Below are 21,917 nucleotides of genomic sequence, written 5' to 3'. Positions count from 1 at the left end.
GCCTATCACATTTAAGTTCCATATGCAAAACCCTCTACTTATGTATTATATAGCTTCCCTTCTGGACCTACAAGCTATGCTATTACTGGTGCCTGTCCTTGTGTTTCCCTCCTATGTCCCTATAGATTGTAAGCTTGCAGCACGGCCCTCTTACCTCCAAATCTGTCTGTTGTTACCCTGTTTGTTTATCTCATTACAATTGTAAAGTGCAACAGAATCTGCTGCGCTATATAAGAAACTGTAAATAAATAAATAAATAAATACTATTGCAGGGATATTATTGGAGGGTTCACCCTACACAATGCTTATTACAGTCACTGGTGCAGAGGATCAAATACAGATGTTTCTCCTCCCTGGTCTTTAACAAGACAGGTTGATATACTACAAATTGTTACAATCATAAAATAAAATGTCCTCACATGTAATCATATTGAAGGGATTCAATTGTATTCTGCACAGCCAATCTCCCATCTAAAGTGATAGGAGATCAGGAGTCATAATTGAATGTTCTTTTATTACTATGCTAATTGCAGCCAAACAGAATGAATATAGCAATGTAACACAGATAACCCATCTGAAGTCATAAGCATGCTGTAAAAAGTGATATTTGATCGTCTCAGGTGGCTGAGAGTGGAAGGTGCCATCAGATGTTTGTGCCCTAATACAACAACAATTGAATTTCTCTCTCAGGTGACCAGCCCTGAAAGCTGCCCCCCACAGACATTTGTATAATCCCCATTGCAGGGATACATGGGAACATGAGGAACACGTAATACATTCAGGTCCTCAGAGCATTGTAAATGGTCTCTCTCCAGTGTGACTCCTCTGATGTGTAGCTAGATGATGCTTATTTGTATAACACTTGCTGCACTCTGAGCAACTAAATGGTTTCTCTCCTGTGTGACTCCTCTGATGTGTAATCAGGTCAGACTTCTGTGTAAAACACTTGCTGCATTCAGAGCATTTAAATGTTTTTTCTCTTGTGTGAATCTTGTGATGCTTAAATAGGTTGCTGCTCTGGGAAAAACACTTGCTACATTCAGAACATTTAAATGGTTTCTCTCCTGTGTGACTCCTCTGATGTGTAACTAGACTACGCTTACTTGTAAAACACTTGCTGCATTCAGAGCAACTAAATGGTTTCTCTCCTGTGTGACTCCTCTGATGTATAACAAGGTCGGCCTTCAGGATATAACACTTGCTACATTCAGAGCACTTAAATGGTTTTTCTCCTGTGTGACTCCTCTTATGTGTAAGTAGACTAAGTTTACTGGTAAAACACTTGCTGCATTCTGAGCAACTAAATGGTTTCTCTTCTGTGTGACTCCTCTGATGTGTAACTAGACTACGCTTACTTGTAAAACACTTGCTGCATTCAGAGCAACTAAATGGTTTCTCTCCTGTGTGAATCATCCAATGTCTAACAAGATGTGACTTTACTGAAAAACACTTGCTACATTCAGAACATGTAAACAGTCTCTCTCCTGTGTGACTCCTCTGATGGATGAGAAGATCTGATTTATATGTAAAGTGTTTGTCACACTCAGAGCACAGATGTGGTCTCTCTCCTGTGTGACTCCTCTGATGGATGAGAAGCTGTGATTTATATGTAAAGCCTTTGTCACACTCAGAGCACAGATGTGGTCTCTCTCCTGTCAGACTCATCATGTATTAGATGAGAAACAAATTAGCTGCAGAAGGTTTCTCCTATGTATAAAATGAAAGTAGCTTTAGTGAGTCCCCCAGATTCGCAGGAAGAAATGGTGTAGGTGGATTGATCTGACTGTTGTGTTGCTTTCCAAGGCGTCTGTTACAAATCCTGTTACTTATTTGTCCTGCAAGAAAAAATATATATTTTAAAAGCTATACTATTTTAATTTTACTATCACTGTAATAGGGTTACTTTATATATAAAACATTATGTATATTTATATACCATTTTAAATATGTTGATGTCATTTACAATTTTTATATATTTTTTTAGCATAATCTGTTTATTGCAAAATTTTGGGTCGGAGTCCAGTAATGGGGAAATCTCATGAGAGGGATGCAGCAGCAGCAGGAGACTGGGAGTTCAGATCAGCGGCAGCCACCGGAGCGTGGGATGGCTGCTGCAGTGAAATTTGTAGTGGCATTTTAATATATGCCCCCCTAAGGATTTTACCCAATTACAAAACGGCCCTTGCCACAAAAAAGGTTCCCCATCATTACTATAAAGGATGAGGTATTATCTTCAACAATACTGGAGATGTATTCCATATGATAGATATCTCAGATAGCTGCCAATATTGCAGTCATAGAGGGAATAGTTTGTGATTTTCAGTGACAAGCTATTTTAATTTTGACTGCACCAATCGTATGCCAAATGAGCTTTTGAGTTGGTTTCGGGATGTCTGGTATGCTTTGAGGTAGTAAGAAAAACGAGAGGAAAACCGGGACATCTATCTCCCTTATGCGCAATATAAAGCTTTCCAGATACAAGTTATTCTAGAACATTCCCAGGAAATATGGAGAAGAATGCCTCTCAATCCGCAAACTCTCCAGCAAGAGTTGGATGCATTTAGGAAAATGCGAGATATCCTCACAGGGGTCATATACCAACGGACATATAATCTGAAAGTATTTTCTCTATATCAAATTGCGGAGGATGCTGAGACTAAATTCTGTTTTAGTTGATCCCATGTATCAGGGTCAAGTTGAACCCCTAGGTCTGTCTCCCAAGCCAATTTTTGTGAAATGCAGGTAGGGTCACCATGTTTGAGCAAAATGTGCTAAAGACCTTTAGAGGAGGAACGGTTGTAACAAAGAGATTCCAGTGTAGTCCAGTTCTAGTGGTGGATTTGTGTAAGTAATTAAAGGACGTGTGAAAGCTGCGGAGCTGTAAGAATTGGTAAAAGCAATTAGTGGGAATATTGTACTTTGTCTGTAGGTCAGCAAAGGATAGGAATAAATATGAGTGAGCTATATCGGTAATAAACAAAAAAATCAGTGTTAACCCAATAATTGAAAAAACATCTATCCTTTCCATCGGGAAAAGCAGGGTTATCCCAAAGTGGGAATAAGGCCGGCAGAGAGGACAGCAATGCATGAGACTTGGCTAATCAGTCACATAGGGCCAGAGTGAATGAGATAATTGGTGATCTATGTGTATTTGTAGGCTGCAAATTATGTGGGAGTCAAAGTAATGTAGATACAGAATGAAGGAGAAGTAATTCTGATTCCAACTGTACCCATCTACATGAAGACTACATCCTACATCTACATCCAAGTCCCCCCTCCTTAGCACTATTGTATAAAATTTTCAGACGCACCCACGGCCTTCTTCCTGACCAAAGAAATTGTAAGATTGTCTTCTGTAAGTTCTGAAAAGAGTGTGCGGGTAACGTTATTGGGAGAGCCTGAAAAAGATCGATTAGACGGAGCAACACATTCATTTGTATAGCATTTGCTCTACCTGTCCCAATCATCTAATAATATCTGTGGAGATTTCATTAATCAATCTAGGGTAGTTAGTTAGATATTTCATCTGGGTCTTTTATTTTCCAATCAATTGGAAGGTAGATGAAAGGGTGCTTTTCAGTGGAGGAGTGAGGTGGCCCCCTTGTCCCACTATGATACCCCCCTCCGCAACATGGTGGTCCTATCTGGAATGGATGGCCCCTAATAGTGTTGCGGATAACCGTGTCCTTGAGTCAGCGGCCATTTTCAGTTACTCAGATGTCCTGTTGGTCATCTTCTCTAGTGTTTCCTTTACTTTTTATTTCACTACTCCCCCTCCCATTTAAGCATTGTTTTACGTTATAGTTAATCACTGGTCTCTTTAGCTCTATTTTCCACTGATATACACCATGACTTTAAATATAATGTCGTTAAATGTAGACTGTCTGAACTCGCCACGTATGTGCACCATGGCAATACAATTCATAAAAAAGCAGAAGATAGACATATTATTATTGCAAGAAACACACCTCTCAGTAGCCTCCCACATATTTCCCCATGCCTTTTATTCATCTTCTACAAAAAAAGGCACTGCTATATTATTGCACAACTCATTGGCTTGTATATTAGAACACTCCTATTTGGACCCAAAGGGTCGTTTTAATATTTTGGTTCTTTATTTAAGGCATTCACTTCTGACAATCGCATCAATATATGCTCCGAATATGGAGCAGAGTGCCTTTCATAAAGGGAAAAATTGTTATCAGAGTTGTTATCGGAAGAATTGTTATCGGAGGTGATTTATTTTTTAGAGGTCATCTATTAGATGCCTTGAAAAAGACTAATAACTAGTTGAAACGCGTTGGGTGCTATTTTATATTTTATTTTCCAGGAGTGTGTCACCCACCACAGTCCACGGACCTGCTATTGGTGAGCAATCCCCAGGTTTTTCTATCATCTGATTGCAGAATCTTTGTACAGTGGTATGTCATCCATGTGACTCCCTGGTAATGTGTTTATCCATACTAATTTTTAATAAACAGTGTTTTTATGGAACAATAAACAGTTTTTTAGTGAGGTACAATCTGGCTTGATTGTCTCATATGGACACAAAGAAACCATTATAGGAGGAGACCGGGCCTAGTACAAGTAAGCATACATATGCGATGATTTCCTGAGTACATAAAAAAGGAGAAAATTTGTGTGAAAGAAACCTTTATAAGTTTCCCGATACCCTGTGGGATGTAAGCTGAGTGTAAGCATCAATCAATGTCTCTAGTCTCACAGAGGTGATACCATACATATAGAAAAGAATACACCATTCCCTATAAACTCTGAGCTAAGAAGGACCTGTATTTACAAGAAAAAAACTGTGTATATGGACTTCTACACTATGTATATGTTTTCTTTGTTTATATATGAATAATATAAAATAAAAGAAGGTGAGGATGAGATCACTTCTATCTACCTCTAAAAAGTTGGTTTAAGGTAATTTTGCCAAATTGTATTAATTTGTTACTTGAGAGCAATTAAGAATCAAGCTTATGGATCAGACCGGTCTCAATGCTGAGAGTATTATATAGTGACCTACATCTCACCTATTATTTATTTATTAATTATGTGGTAAATTATGTATAAGGTTAAATCATTGGTCACTTTTGTAAAACAAAACCATCGTACAGCATAATCCAATTAGTAGTTTGATGGTCATAGATAAAAATGCATCTTCATATGGTTATTCAAGAAGGAATTCCTTCATTACTACAATAATGAGAGAGAATACTTTACTGCTGCTACATTACTGGCTTATACAAAGGGTGAAATTTAATAGGATGAGATATTTAGTAAAGGAGATATTTTGTAAGAAATCTTCAGGTTTTTTAAAGCGGCAATCATTAACACAGTAAAATCAAACTGCTTTAGCAGTGTAAATGATTGCCGCTTTAAAGAAAAAAACTGGAGATTTCTTACCAAACCTCTCACTTTCTGAATCTCTCATGCTATTAAACTTCCCCCAATGTCACTGACAAACTAGAAATTCATATTAATATGTTTACACATTTATTTTGAACTCACAGTAATTTTTATACTTCTTCAAGTATATCTTACCATACAGTGTTCCACATGATAATGTAAAATTATGTAATATACTGTAATATCTAGATATTTGTAAAAGTTTTTTGCAGTGCGTTATTTATCAATAGATATCACAAATATAGACTAATCATTGATAAAAAGACAATATCTGTACAATAATATCTACAAAGGTTTGTTCATGTATCAGTAATTACCTTACTCTGTAGATCCTTCCTCTGTCTCTCTCTTACTCCTCTGTCCTCCCAGCTCTCCCACCAGTAACTGATCCAGCAGCTCCTCCATTAGCTCCCAGTGGCCTGATACAGCCTATTTATAGTCACTCCTCCCCATCTCTCCCCAGTAGTTCCCAGGATGCCGTGCAGGAATTCTTACACTGAGAGGTGACATGTAAATTAGGGTCACATAACATTAGTATACAGTCATTCACCACAGCAGTTTCTCCTGCCCAGCTCCTTGTCTTGTAAATGAGGTTTAAATATTCCTAAAGTCACTTACTACAATGGGAAATGATAATTACACCCTGGCAGGGTAACACCTTGTATTGTAATTAGATCACAGCAGCCTCTGGCCTCCTGTAGCTTCCACCAATGGAAGCTTTTGTTTAGGAGTCTCCTATTGTTCAGGCAGAGAGTCAGCACTGAGATGTTCTACATATCAGCAGGAACTCTACAACGATTCACTGCTAATAATAACAAACATGCATACATATAATTTATGTATATCTATCTATATATAAGATATCACTGAACTCACCATGTCTAGGTTGGGGTGCAGTTGCCTGTGACCACAAATAACTTTTGTACACTGAAAAGAAAAGCAATATTCTATTAACATGTAATGTTACTTTATACTAAATTTCTCCATAAAGATAGAGTGGCAGCTTTAGGCCACTTCTTAAACACTGATGATGGACCAGTAGATATATATGGCAGACTTATTATGGATTACTTAGAATTTATTATTTTAAATAATCATTTTCATGTACATGGGACTGCCATGGGCATAACAGTTTGCCCTAAGATTTGAAAATTTGCTTATGGGACTTTTTGAGAACCAGTACATTTAAGGGAGTAATTTACTATACTAACTATGGCCAATAAAAAGGAAGAATAAGGTAATGAACTGCTTAACTAGACAAGCTGTCATTATTAACATTGGTTAGCAAATATCTCAAAAGCAAAACGAAAAAGGGTTCCTATTTTGGGGAGCTCACTGGATTAATCTATATGTGTAACAATCGTTTTGTATGGAATCATTACAGACAAACAAATACTTTTTTTTATAAAATGTAACTTTTATTAGTATGCTAAAATTGCTAAAAGCCAGCAAAATATAGGGTTGAAAGTGAAAAGTGTTGAAAATAATTAAGAGATTAAAATTTTGTGCGCTCTTTTTTTGTTCTATGAGAATCTACTATGTCTTAAAGATTCTTATATTTAATGGGACTCCAAAAATAATTATCTGTGGGTTCTTTAATGGTGCTGATTTTATAGTAAGTCAGTTTACCATTATATCAAGGAAGGTAAGTAGCTTTTGGGCAATCCCATACAGTTTCAATCATCCCATACTTGTTAATTATTCCATAAGAAATCTTTCCATGCTCAAGTACAGGGAAGCCGGGGCTAGTCTTGGGGCATGACCTCAGAGCAGATGGTGTAGGGCAGAAGTCTGGAGCAATGGGGTGTGCTGCTGCAAGACAGAGGTGCTGAGAAGGAGGTGGAATAGATATCCCCTATGAACCCAGGCGTGTGACATCTGTTCCGGTGTCCTCTCGGCACCCTCCCGGTCCCGCACGTGGTGCACAGCTTGTCAGCGTGCAGAGACCCTGGGCACAGGATGCTGATGCTGGGCAACAGGAAGTGCACTGCATCCGCCCAGTCCCCTGATGAACCCCCACAATCTTAGAGGACAGAGGTACCCCTTACCGGGTCACCACAATAAATATGGATTTTATATCCAGGGCAACCCCTGCCTTCAAATAAGTTGAACCTTATATCTTGGTGAACTGGGAAGCTGGGGTGGTCACCCTTGGTTAGGAAAAGGGCTGCCCTGCCTGTGTAACTAGGGGCTGTCATTGCCGGGATCCCTGCTCCCTCACTGGCCTTTGGCAGGAAATTTTTATTTTTGTGCGTCACTTCTATATATAACTTGAAAAGGACGTTCGGCATTTGTGTTAACTTTTCTTCAAAATGATATTAAACATTCAAAACACAGCACATGATGTAGTTAATGGGTGAAACATACATTGATTTAGTCCACAACTGCAAAAAGGGGACCACTGCTGCTTTTTGCGCTCTCTTGTACTGTCTGTGCGCATGCTTGGCGAGTTGTGTGCGCATGCACACGTGCACAGCTTAGAGGGAACACTGCCCTCATTGCTAAAGTAGCACTGCTGAATACAGGGTGACCTTGCAGTTATACAGAAGACCCATATGATTGAGGGACAGGAAACCGCACCCACTCTGGCGCATGTAGCAAGCGCCGGGTGTGAGTCTCCCATTGGAAGCAAGTGGAAACATACCAAGTGAATAAATCCTATAAAGCAGAAGTACCAGCTGAGATACTAAGAAGCAGTGGAAGTCGTGAGAACCCTAAAGACTGTAAAAAGCTGTTTTTTACCCTCTGTATCATAGAATTGTAGAAAGGTGCCTTGAAAGCCCATGTGAGCTATTGCATGTAGCAGGAGGTGTGGACAAATAAGTAGGGGGGCACACGTAGCCCCCAAAAAGGGGGCAAAGAATAATAAAAGCTCTGTGTGTAACAGGGGGATACTTGATCCAGTAAGTCATTGGGTGAGAGCCATAAGATGGGGAAAACAGGACAGGCTGCAGCTGCTGCCAAGCTGGAAAGGTTTGCAAGAAGCAATAATCCCCAGACTAGGAATAAAGAAAAAGAAACATGATACTCACTGTCCAAATACCTCAGTATTATCAAAGTCTGCATTGGCAGAGCTTATAACAGAGACAATGATGCAAAAACTACTGGACGCAATTAAAGGTAGTGCAGCCCGATTGGGAGAAAAAAAATGAAAAAACTCAAGCAGAAATAGGATTGTTGCTACAAGATGTACAAAAAGTTCAAGAGAGGGTAGAAGAGACTGAGCAAATAATATCAAAAATTGAAGATCGGCAGTCCCCGATTGAGGCACAAGTAAAAGAACTAAAAAGTGCAGTTGTAGGGCTGCAGAACCAGTTGTCAGAAATGGAAGGGCTGGCACGCCGCAATAATATTAGAATTGTGGGGGTCCCAGAAAAAACAGAGGGAGCTGTCCCTGAACAGTGGCTAGAAAACGGAATAATCAGTATCAGTATATTAAAACTCCCATCTCCTCCACAAAGTCCTTTGCCACCCTCCATCCCACCATGTTTTCTCCACCACCTTCATCCCTCCTCCCACCCTGCTTCCTCCGCCACCTTCCTCCCTCCTCTCACCCTGTTTCCTCCACCACCTTCGTTCCCTTCTCCTCCCCAGCGTCTATTCTGCAGCCTGAGGGGCTGGGGACATAGCCATCAGATCAGAGAGCCACTAGCCGCACTCCCTTGTGTGTTGTATATTAGTGTAATAGGCAGTGGTGTAACTATAAATTTGGTGTCATCCCACCAGAAATTTCATCCGCCCCCCTTAAAATAAAACCTGCCGCCCTCCTCCAACCCCTAACCCCACTGCTTACTCTTCTGCTCACCTCTGCCGGGACCCGCCAATATTCTTGTCTGTGGTCCCAGCTCTCCTTCTGGCAGGCTTCTGTTAATGAAAATGAGCCTCACAAAGTGGCTACTCCTAACAGCAGACTATTTTTAAAGATGATAGAGGAGGCTTCCGCCTCCTCTAGCATCCTCAAAAAGTGTGTGCTGTAAGAAGGAGGACATTTTGTGGAGGTAATTTTCATTTGCAGGAGCCTGCCAGGAGGAGAGCTGGGACTGCAGACAAGAGCCAAGTAGATTTGTGGGTCCCGTTGGCAGCAGAGGTAAGGTTGGTCCCAGGCGCTGGCACCAGTGCAATGCAGATAGCCCGGCAAACTCCTGGTGCCCACACTTACTCAGCACCTCCCGGACTGTGGGGTCTGTGGGGCTATTGTTATGTCACTGGTATTAGGGGTCAATAGTGGCTGTATACTAGTGTATTAGGGGTCAATTGTAGCAGCTCCCCTTATGTCAGGAGAGCAACATAAATATATTTATAAATAAAATGTCTGCTCTGCACAAGATCTACATCTCTTCTGCATGGATCCCCAGCTCCCATTCACTATTACATGACTTTCATCGGGCTGCTTCTATCCTATAGAATGCCATTCCCCGCACAATAAGACTCTCCACTTGTCTCCAAACTTTCAAGCATTCCCTGAAAACTCCCCTCTTCAGGCAAGCCTATCATATTTAAGTTCCATATGCAAAACCCTCTACTTATGTATTATATAGTTTCCCTTCTGGACCTACAAGCTATGCTATTACTGGTGCCTTTCCTTGTGTTTCCCTCCTATGTCCTTATAGATTGTAAGCTTGCAGCAGGGCCCTCCTACCTCCAAATCTGTCTGTTGTTACCCTGTTTGTTTATCTCATTACAATTGTAAAGTGCAACAGAATCTGCTGCGCTATATAAGAAACTGTAAATAAATAAATACTATTGCAGGGATATTATTGGAGGGTTCACCCTACACAATGCTTATTACAGTCACTGGTGCAGAGGATCAAATACAGATGTTTCTCCTCCCTGGTCTTTAACAAGACAGGTTGATATACTACAAATTGTTACAATCATAAAATAAAATGTCCTCACATGTAATCATATTGAAGGGATTCAATTGTATTCTGCACAGCCGATCTCCAATCTAAAGTGATAGGAGATCAGGAGTCATAATTGAATGTTCTTTTATTATTATGCTAATTGCAGCCAAACAGAATGAATATAGCAATGTAACACAGATAACCCATCTGAAGTCATTAGCATGCTGTAAAAAGTGATATTTGATTGTCTCAGGTGGCTGAGAGTGGAAGGTGCCATCAGATGTTTGTGCCCTAATACAACAACAATTGAATTTCTGTCTCAGGTGACCAGCCCTGAAAGCTGCCCCCCACAGACATTTGTATAATCCCCATTGCAGGGATACAAGGGAACATTAGGAACACGTAATACATTCAAGTCCTCAGAGCATTGTAAATGACTTCTGTCCAGTTTGACACCTCTGATGTGTAGCTAGATGATGCTTATTTGTATAACACTTGCTGCACTCTGAGCAACTAAATGGTTTCTCTCCTGTGTGACTCCTCTGATGTGTAATCAGGTCAGACTTCTGTGTAAAACACTTGCTGTATTCAGAGCATTTAAATGTTTTTTCTCTTGTGTGAATCTTGTGATGCTTAAAATAGGTTGCTGCTCTGGGAAAAACACTTGCTACATTCAGAACATTTAAATGGTTTCTCTCCTGTGTGACTCCTCTGATGTGTAACTAGACTACGCTTACTTGTAAAACACTTGCTGCATTCAGAGCAACTAAATGGTTTCTCTCCTGTGTGACTCCTCTGATGTATATTCAGGTCAGACTTCTGTGTAAAACACTTGCTGCATTCAGAGCATTTAAATGTTTTTTCTCTTGTGTGAATCTTGTGATGCTTAAATAGGTTGCTGCTCTGGGAAAAACACTTGCTACATTCAGAACATTTAAATGGTTTCTCTCCTGTGTGACTCCTCTGATGTGTAACTAGATGATGCTTACTTGTAAAACACTTGCTGCATTCTGAGCAGCTAAATGGTTTCTCTTCTGTGTGACTCCTCTGATGTCTAACAAGATGTGACTCTACTGTAAAACACTTGCTACATTCAGAGCACTTAAATGGTTTTTCTCCCGTGTGACTCCTCTGATGTCTAACAAGATGTGACTTTACTGAAAAACACTTGCTACATTCAGAACATGTAAATGGTCGCTCTCCTGTGTGAATCCTCTGATGGATGAGAAGATGTGATTTATATGTAAAGCATTTGTCACACTCAGAGCACATATGTGGTCGCTCTCCTGTGTGACTCCTCTGATGGATGAGAAGTGCTGATTTATATGTAAAGCCTTTGTCACACTCAGAGCACAGATGTGGTCTCTCTCCTGTCAGACTCATCATGTATTAGATGAGAAACAAATTAGCTGCAGAAGGTTTCTCCTATGTATAAAATGAAAGTAGCTTTAGTGAGTCCCCCAGATTTGCAGGAAGAAATGGTGTAGGTGGATTGATCTGACTGTTGTGTTGCTTTCCAAGGTGTCTTCCAAATGAAAATCATGTTACTTATTTGTCCTGCAAGAAAAAATATATATTTTAAAAGCTATACTATTGTAATTTTACTATCACTGTAATAGGGTTACTTTATATATATAAAACATTATGTATATTTATATACCATTTTAAATATGTTGATGTCATTTACAATTTTTATATATTTTTTTAGCATAATCTGTTTATTGAAAAATTTTGGGTCGGAGTCAAGTAATGGGGAAATCTCATGAGAGGGATGCAGCAGCAGCAGGAGACTGGGAGTTCCGATCAGCGGCAGCCACCGGAGCGTGGGATGGCTGCTGCAGTGAAATTTGTAGTGGCATTTTAATATATGCCCCCCTAAGGATTTTACCCAATTACAAAACGGCCCTTGCCACAAAAAAGGTTCCTCATCATTACTATAAAGGATGAGGTATTATCTTCAACAATACTGGAGATGTATTCCATATGATAGATATCTCAGATAGCTGCCAATATTGCAGTCATAGAGGGAATAGTTTGTGATTTTCAGTGACAAGCTAGTTTAATTTTTATCAAATTGCGGAGGATGCTGAGACTAAATTCTGTTTTAGTTGATCCCATGTATCAGGGTCAAGTTCTCCCAAGCCAATTTTTGTGAAATGCAGGTAGGGTCACCATGTTTGAGCAAAATGTGCTAAAGACCTTTAGAGGAGGAACGGTTGTAACAAAGAGATTCCAGTGTAGTCCAGTTCTAGTGGTGGATTTGTGTAAGTAATTAAAGGACGTGCGAAAGCTGCGGAGCTGTAAGAATTGGTAAAAGCAGTGAGTGGGAATATTGTACTTTGTCTGTAGGTCAGCAAAGTATAGGAATAAATATGAGGGAGCTATATCGGTAATAAACAAAATGTCAATGTTAACCCAATAATTGAAAAAACATCTATAATTTCCATCAGGAAAAACAGGGTTATCCCAAAGTGGGAATAAGGCCGGAGGAGAGGATAGCAATGCATGAGACTTGGCTAATCAGTCATATAGAGCCAGAGTGAAAGAGATAATTGGTGATCTATTTGTATTTGTACACAAGAAAAAACAGATAAGCAATTTTGGCTAAAAACAATGTAACAAATTTAATGGCACATATAAACAGTCACTCCAGGTTGGAATGAGGAAAAACAATATAAAATTAAAATATTTAAGATCAAGGTGGGGTGGAATATCAATATCATATAATATAACCTGCACTGGAATGGGCGTGAGTCCTTTGGGATAAAGTCCTATGTTGTTTTTCCTCATTCCAACCTGAAGTGACTGTTCATTTTATATGTGCCATTAAATTTGTTACATTGTTTTTAGCCAAAATTGGATTCACTTGTTATTAACAGCTATAACTGTACAGCGCTGCTTATCTGTTTTTTCTTGTGTATCTTTATGAGGGAGCTGACTACTCCCTTTTCAGCAGCTGCTTAGATATTGGGGAAACAGCTGGTGCCAAGCGCTCCTAATCAACTTTGGTTGAGATTCTTTTGCTTTATTTGTATTTGTAGGCTGCAAATTTTGTGGGAGCCAAAGTAATGTAGATACAGAATGAAGCTGAAGTAATTCTGATTCCAACTGTACCCATCTACGTGAAGAAGTATGTGAGTGCCATAACACCGCTTGTGAGATATGGGCCACATAAAAATAGAGTTTCAGGTTTGGAACTCCAAGTCCCCCCTCCTTAGCACTATTGTATAAAATTTTCAGACGCACCCGCGGCCTTCTTCCTGACCAAAGAAATTGTAAGAACTTCTTCTGTAAGTTCTGAAAAGAGTGTACGGGTAACTTTATTGGGAGAGCCTGAAAAAGAAAATTTAGACGGAGCAACACATTCATTTTATAGCATTTGCTCTACCTGTCCATAAAATGAATTGTCCCAATCATCTAATAATATCTGTGGAGATTTCATTAATCAATCTAGGGTCGTTAGTGAGATATTTCATCTGGGTCTTTTATTTTCCAATCAATTGGAAGGTAGATGAAAGGGTGCTTTTCAGTGGAGGAGTGAGGTGGCCCCTTGTCCCACTATGATACCCCCCTCCGCAACATGGTGGTCCTATCTGGAATGGATGGCACCTAATAGTGTTGTGGATAGCCGTGTCCTTGAGTCAGCGGCCATTTTCAGTTACTCAGATGTCCTGTTGGTCATCTTCCCTAGTGTTTCCTTTACTTTTTATTTCACTACTCGCCCTCCCGTTTAAGCATTGTTTTACGTTATAGTTAATCAATGGTCTCTTTAGCTCTATTTTCCACTGATATACACCATGACTTTAAAAATAATGTCATTAAATGTAGACTGTCTGAACTTGCCACGAATGTGCACCATGGCAATACAATTCATAAAAAAGCAGAAGATAGACATATTATTATTGCAAGAAACACACTTAAAAACCCCACACCCCTCAGTAGCCTCCCACATATTTCCCCATGCCTTTTATTAATCTTCTACAAAAAAAAAAAAAAAAAAAAAAGGCACTGCTATCTTATTGCACAACTCATTGGCTTGTATATTAGAACACTCCTATTTGGACCCAAAGGGTCGTTTTAATATTTTGTTTCTTTATTTAAGGAATTCACTTCTGACTATCGCATCAATATATGCTCTGAATATGGAGCAGAGTGCCTTTCATAAAGACTTCTAGTTAAGGGAAGAGTTGTTATCAGAGTTGTTATCGGAAGAGTTGTTATCGGAGGTGATTTATTTTTTAGAGGTCATCTATTAGATGCCTTGAAAAAGACTAATAACTAGTTGAAACGCGTTGGGTGCTTTTTTATATTTTATTTTTCAGGAGTGTGTCACCCACCACAGTCCAGGGACCTGCTATTGGTGAGCAATCCCCAGGTTTTTCTATCATCTGATTGCAGAATCTTTGTACAGTGGTATGTCATCCATGTGACTCCCTGGTAATGTGTTTATCCATACTAATTTTTAATGAACAGTGTTTTTATGGAACAATAAACAGTCTTTTACTGAAGTACAATCTGGCTTGATTGTCTCATATGGACACAAATAAACCATTATAGGAGCAGACCGGGCCGAGTACAAGTAAGCATACATATGAGATGTTTCCTGAGTACATAAAAAAGGAGAAAAGTTGTGTGAAAGAAACCTTTAAAAGTTTCCCGATACCCTGTGGGATGTAAGCTGAGTGTGAGCATCAATCAATGTCTCTAGTCTCACGGAGGTGATACCATACATATAGAAAAGAATACACCATTCCCTATAAACTCTGGGATAAGAAGGACCTGTATTTACAAGAAAAAACTGTGTATAAGGACTACTACACTATGTATATGTTTTCTTTGTTTATATATGAAGAATATAATATAAAAGAAGGTGAGGATGAGATCACTTCTATCTATGATTACAAGACCTGCCTCTAAAAAGTTGGTTTAAGGTAATTTTGCCAAATTGTATTAATTTGTTACTTGTGAGCAATTAGGAATCAAGCTTATGGATCAGACCGGTCTCAATGCTGAGAGTATTATATAGTGACACACATCTCACCTATTATTTATTTACGAATTGTGTGGTAAATTATGTATAAGGTTAAATCATTGGTCACTTTTGTAAAACAAAACCATCGTACAGCATAATCCAATTAGTAGTTGGATGGTCATAGATAAAAATGCATCTTAATATGGTTATTCAAGAAGGAATTCCATTACTACAATAATGAGAGAGAATACTTCACTGCTGCTACATTACTGGCTTATACAAAGGGTGAAATTTAATAGGATGAGATATTTAGTAAGTGAGAGATTTGGTAAGAAATCTTCAGGTTTTTTTAAAGCAGGAATCATTAACACAGTAAAATCAAACTGCTTTAGCAGTGTAAATGATTGCCGCTTTAAAAAAAAACCTGGAGATTTATTACCAAACCTCTCACTTTCTGAATCTCTCATGATATTAAACTTTCCCCAATGTCACTGACAAACTATAAATTCCCATTAATATGTTTACACATTTATTATGAACTGACAGTAATTGTCATAATTCTTCAAGTATATCTTACTATTCAGTGTTCCATGCGATAGTACAGAATAGTTGTAATTTTCTATGCTTCTACTAAATAAAATAAAATTCAAATTCGAGATTCAGAATATTTTTGTGTTATTCCAGAATCCTTAGTGATTAAAAGCAGGGTTGCCTACCTTCCTGGAAAGGCCGTGAGGGTCCCAGAAATCAGTTCCCCCTCCCGGACCCCCTGGAAAGACGGGCTGAAAGAATGTATAGCCGAGTCATATAGGAGAAGGAAAATGGAAGTACCGAAAGGGATCAAAGCCCATTCAACGAGAGCAGTTGCTGCATCATGGGCAGAAAGGGAGCAGCCTCCATAGAGGACCTTTGCAAAGCAGCATCCTGGGCTTCAGCTCATACCTTTTCAAACACTACAGAGTAGATATAGGAGCCACCAGTGATGCTAAACTGGGGAGGAAGATTCTCAGTGCAGTTATATATATATATATATATATATATATATATATATATATATATATATATATATATATATATATATATACTCCAAACAGATGTACAGCACTCCAGCTTCTTTGAAGAAAAACTTTTATTAGCTTTGTAAAGCTACAAAGCTAATAAAAGTTTTTCTTCAAAGAAGCTGGAGTGCTGTACATCTGTTTGGAGTGTATCGCAAGGTTTGCAGTACTGGCACCCGCTCAAGCACCTTGGAAAGAGGCTGTGCCGGATCACCTGTATCGTATATATATATATATATATATATATATATATATATATATATATATATATATATATATATATATATAACTGGAATAAGAGAGAGAGAGAGAAAAAGAAGAATGAAGGAGGTGAAGATAACCTCGTATCCTTTCAGTTATTATTATTAATTCTGATTATTATTATTATTATTATTATTATATTGTAGTTTTCTTTTTCCCACCCTGTTGAACATACTGCTATGGTATTACCCATATGTGGTTGCCATGGGGAAATAGAGGAAAGTACGGATTATTACCTGTTAGTACGCTTTTCTCTACTCCACCATGGCAGCAGTTTTCCCAGCCCTTGATGTGGTATCGTATAGTTATGTTGGAAAGCTGTATAATTAAGACACAGAGCCAAGAAGAGGCGGTCCTTATATAGGTTGCAGTGTCTATTTTCTTGGTTGTTCTTGTTTCCCTTTCCAGATATCTAAAACACATAGAAAAACCACAGACTCAAATTCTTATATAGAAACTAATAGTGAGCATCATGAGAGATGGCTGAGAAACATACCCTTGGGGCAGTACAAACGTTTAAAAAAAAACTGCACTTAATCACATATTCTAGAACATCAATATGAGGAATTAAATGAAAGATTCAGACAAAAGGGATACTCAGAAAACCTCTTAAAAGAATCAAGAGAAAAAATTGATAAAATTGAGAGATCAGAGTTGTTGAGAGTTAAAACATCTGAAGAAAGGAGTGTGCTTTTTTCACAAAATACGGGTCACACCACAAAAAAGTTAAACCAATAATTAAAAATAATTGGAGAATTTTATAAGATGATCCGGTCCTAGGGAAGAGCATTCCCGAAAAACCGAACTTCATTTATAGAAGGGCACCCTTGATGAAGAATTTACTAGTGCGGCCACAGGTGTGGTTCCTGCATCATGTGTAAAGCAACAACACACAAACCTTATGAAAAAAAGGCCACCAGTTTCGAAGAAAATGGCAAAAAACACAAAATAAATCAATTTATTACTTGCCATAGTAGAAATGTCATATACCTTTTGGAGTGTGACTGTAACAAGATATAAATTGGAAAAACTAAAAGAAATCTAAAATTGAGATCAGCGGAACACATATACAATATCCGCAAAGGTGCGACCACCCACCCATTATCCGAACATTTTTTGAAATATCATAAAAAATGTGAAGGGTCCATAAAAAGATTTATTGGCATCCAGCAAGTAAATCCACACTGGAAAAATCGTGATGTGGAAATAAATCTTGCAAAAAATGAAATGAAATGGATCTTTCTTTTAGATACTCTTTTACCAAAAGGTCACAATGTTGATTTTGAATTAAAATAGCTTTTAGAGGAATGACATATTAATTCACATTTTTACACTTTTATCTTTTTATCTCTCATATTTTTATCATCAAAAATATTCACTAATATGCACTTTATCAAAATTATGCACTTTATAAATTCTTTGAAATAATCTCATCTCTGTATTCTTCTTTTCATGTATTTTTGGAAGCAACAACACTATATGGAAACATTGCTCTCCTGGTAAAAGGGATGTACAATGCGGGAATACACAGTACGGCATAGTAGGTGAGGAGAGCAATGTAGAAGATTTTGTATGACTGAAAGAAAATCTGCCCTTCACTCTGCCCACATTAAAGATGGCGGCCGGAACATCAAGCGCTTACAAAACGCCGAAATGAGAGCCGATTGCATGGAAGAGTCAAGCATCCAGACTGCCGAGCAGTAGAGAGTACACGCAGAGTCTGAAGAATTTATAAAGAAAAGAAAACCACTGCCTATATCGAGTGGCGTATGTGGAACATATTCCGGAAGGAGGAAGAAGGTGGAACGCAACCGGAAGTGACTGCTGGAACGCAGTACACTTCCGGTTGCGGCAAAAATTGCGGGAATCGCCCGCAAATCCCCATTGGTTGTTGGTTAGTAGGAAAGGGGTATAAAACACCCTTCAGAGCACAGGCACTCTATACAGCCTGAGGAAGGAGAAGCATTCTCCGAAACGCGTTGCTGAACTATCTGCCAGTGCACTTGCACTTTATTGGCACCTGGACACTTTACGAAAGGACGCACTTGCACTTTCTCCTGGGATCCTTACCCTCAAGCCTCCTGCGGTGGTGCCGCAGGTCTTATTTCTTTAAGAGAAAGCCTACCGCAAGCTACAACCAGGGTGAGGTCAAACATCTGTATTTTATCCCAGTGTTTTTAAAGTGTCCATGTGCTATATGTATGTATTTTATTCAAATAAATGTTGTTTTTAAAGTTTAAACAACTCACATTTTATTTGTGAATGTGCGCCAAGCTATCCCATTTCAATTATACCAGTATACAGTTCAAGGAGGACGGTATCCCTCCTTTGGGAAAATAGCAGGCTGCCATTCACAATTTATGCGCATATAACACAAGTAAACCATATATAAAAGAATGTATAGCCGAGGCATATAAGAGAAGGAAAATGGAAGTACCGAAAGGGATCAAAGCCCATTCAACGAGAGCAGTTGACGCATCATGGGCAGAAAAGGGAGCAGCCTCCATAGAGGACCTTTGCAAAGCAGCATCCTGGGCTTCAGCTCATACCTTTTCAAACACTACAGTGTAGATGTAGGAGCCACCAGTGATGCTAAACTGGGGAGGAAGATTCTCAGTGCAGTTATATATATATATATATATATATATATATATATATATATATATATATATATATATATATATCTGGAATAAGAGAGAGAGAGAGAAAAAGAAGAATGAAGGAGGTGAAGATAACCTCGTATCCTTTCAGTTATTATCATTATTTCTGATTATTATTATTATTATTATTATTATTATTATTATTATTATTATTATATTGTAGTTTTCTTTTTCCCACCCTGTTGAACATACTGCTATGGTATTACCCATATGTGGCTGCCATGGGGAGGTAGAGGAAAGTACGGATTATTACCTGTTAGTACGCTTTCCTCTACTCCACCATGGCAGCAGTTTTCCCAGCCCTTGATGTGGTATCGTATAGTTATGTTGGAAAGCTGTATAATTAAGACACAGAGCCAAGAAGGGGCGGTCCTTATATAGGTTGCAGTGTCTATTTTCTTGGTTGTTCTTGTTTCCCTTTCCAGATATCTACCTAAGTGGAGGAAAACCCATATGTGGCTGCCATGGTGGAGTAGAGGAAAGCGTACTAACAGGTAATAATCCATACTTTATTCTAAATATCACCCAACTTCCAAATATATTTGATTCCCTGGGCAGAAATATAATATTACATACACATTACATGTATTCATTTTCAATATTCCCTTCACTGCCAATCAATTCATGACAGTTTAAGACAGCTGAGAATTATAAATAAATACTTACATCTACAATTTATGATAGCTGGGAATTATTTATGAATACCCATATTTGCACATGCTCACATTAGATACATGTAATGTATGATAGCTGGGATCCACTAATGGGACTCACTAAGGAACACTCATATCTACATTATCTACACTATATATGCAAACTGGAGCTTAGAAACAAACCACCATACTGTATGTACATAAATATACAATGTAATAGAGGATGAGAAATAAAAGCTATTATTGCCACCATACTAAGGAAAATGCATATGGCACAAGAAATAGATAATATGACACTGCAGACTTCAGTGATATGAACAGCAATGATATGAACGTTGCTGTTTATTATGCGGCGGCGATATTAATAAAATTCATACTTATGTTATTTAATGTACTAGTTCCAGGGCTGGGGTTACAGTAGTACTATAGCAAGTGACTTCAGGGTAGGGGAAAACAATCCCGATGATTGGCCACAGTAAACCGGTGACACATCACCTGACCACCCATGTGATCCACTGATCTGATCACATGGGCGGACATATATACAGGACTTAGAGATGCCGGATGGTCACGTGACGTGGGACGCCATCATGTGATGTGGACACCGGGTCACTTGACCATGGACGCCGATGATCAGGGGCAGAATGCCTAATGAGATATGAGAAGAGAGCCATGATAATGAGATGATCTGGGTCCATGATAAGACCAAATAAACATGTGACATTAAAACACCTTTTTATTGGCAGACGAATATGAATAAATAAGAGCAAGCTGGGACACACAGGTTGGGCTTGACAAAGCTGTGTTAGACAGTGAAACGTATACGTTGGCATAGAGCCATCTTGAAATGCTTGTTAGCCTGAGATGAAATTTGATTTTTTATGTTGTATTAGCACTAAAATATAGGATTCCCAGAGCACGAAGTAAAGCTATAATACCCTAATTGAAATATAGGTGAAAGATAGAAAGCTCTGTGGGATAATCACACAAAGGAATATATGTGATATTAAATCAGTGCAATAGTAACTGAGTGTGATATCCTCAAACGACCAGCAGAGGGCACCAAAGGTCTACCTTTCTATAAGTGACCTGTACACCACTGTATAATCACATAAAAACTGAGTGTGACATTCTCAGTGACCAGCAGAGGGCACTAAAGGTCCATTATACACACCAGGGATTGATAAAACACAGAAATATCCTCTGAAACCCTATAATAAATTAAACTTGTATACCACCATACAAACTACATACAAACTATAAAAATTAAGTGAGATATCCTCTATCACCAGCAGAGGACAGTAAAAAGGTGTATTATACATACAATTGACTAATAAACTACAGGGATATTTCTTGAAAATCTGTGTAACCCCCAATAATTAACCAGCAGAGGGCATTAAAGGTTTATTATATATAAAAACATTTAAGAAAACACAGGGATTTTTCCTTGAGACCCTGTACACAAATTGGACCCATAAACTATAATTAATATACCCTACAGTATATTCTGCAAAAGGTATATGTGAGTTACCCTGTGGGGTTTGTTTATTCCTTCTGACCCATTAAGGTCACGGCACAAGAATAATATCACTGGCCACAATGCAACAAGCATCTTTCAGGTGGACTTCTGTGTAATATGAATGCACAGATTTCTTTCATTTGAGCACACTAAGTGTCTATGTGTTTGTATGTTGATGTTTTTACCTCTATTTTTTGCTGTGATAACAATTTTCCATATAAAGTAATATAGGAAATATTAACGAAAAACCTATTACAGGTTGAGTCTCCCTTATCCGAAATGCTCGGGACCACGAGCATTCCGGATAAGGGAATATTCCGGTTTTTGGAATATATATTTTTTTAGTCATACTTACCTGCCCCTGGTGGGTCCCCGATGGTCCCTCGGCGTCCATGGAGTCCTCCGGCGTCCACAGCAGGCCACCAGCACCGTCTCCGGCGTCTCCAGCGGTCCCAGGAGTGCTTTGCGCGAGTGCGTGCGCGCGCCGGTGACGTCACCGGCGCGCGCACTCGCGCAAAGCACTCCTGGGACCGCTGGA

General features: G+C 38.8%; 1 protein-coding gene across 1 annotated transcript in view; it reads right to left on the bottom strand.

Moving 5' to 3' along the window:
• Nucleotides 1-2,781: 2,781 nt before the first annotated feature.
• Nucleotides 2,782-21,917, bottom strand: part of LOC146073307 (uncharacterized) — a 35,949-nt gene continuing 16,813 nt past the window's right edge. The window contains exons 3-5 of the mRNA XM_083180485.1: nucleotides 11,093-11,590; nucleotides 8,308-8,411; nucleotides 2,782-2,961 (exon numbers count right to left, since the gene is read on the bottom strand). Of these exons, the coding sequence (XP_083036611.1) occupies nucleotides 2,782-2,961; nucleotides 8,308-8,411; nucleotides 11,093-11,590 (782 nt within the window). The remainder of the gene's footprint in view (nucleotides 2,962-8,307; nucleotides 8,412-11,092; nucleotides 11,591-21,917) is intronic.

The sequence above is a fragment of the Crinia signifera genome, chromosome 4 (genome assembly GCF_055691185.1).
Source record: "Crinia signifera chromosome 4, ASM5569118v1, whole genome shotgun sequence".
In the NCBI taxonomy this organism is placed as follows: domain Eukaryota; kingdom Metazoa; phylum Chordata; class Amphibia; order Anura; family Myobatrachidae; genus Crinia; species Crinia signifera.
Note: the sequence above shows the minus strand (reverse complement) of the source record. Positions and strands in the feature narration are given on the sequence as shown.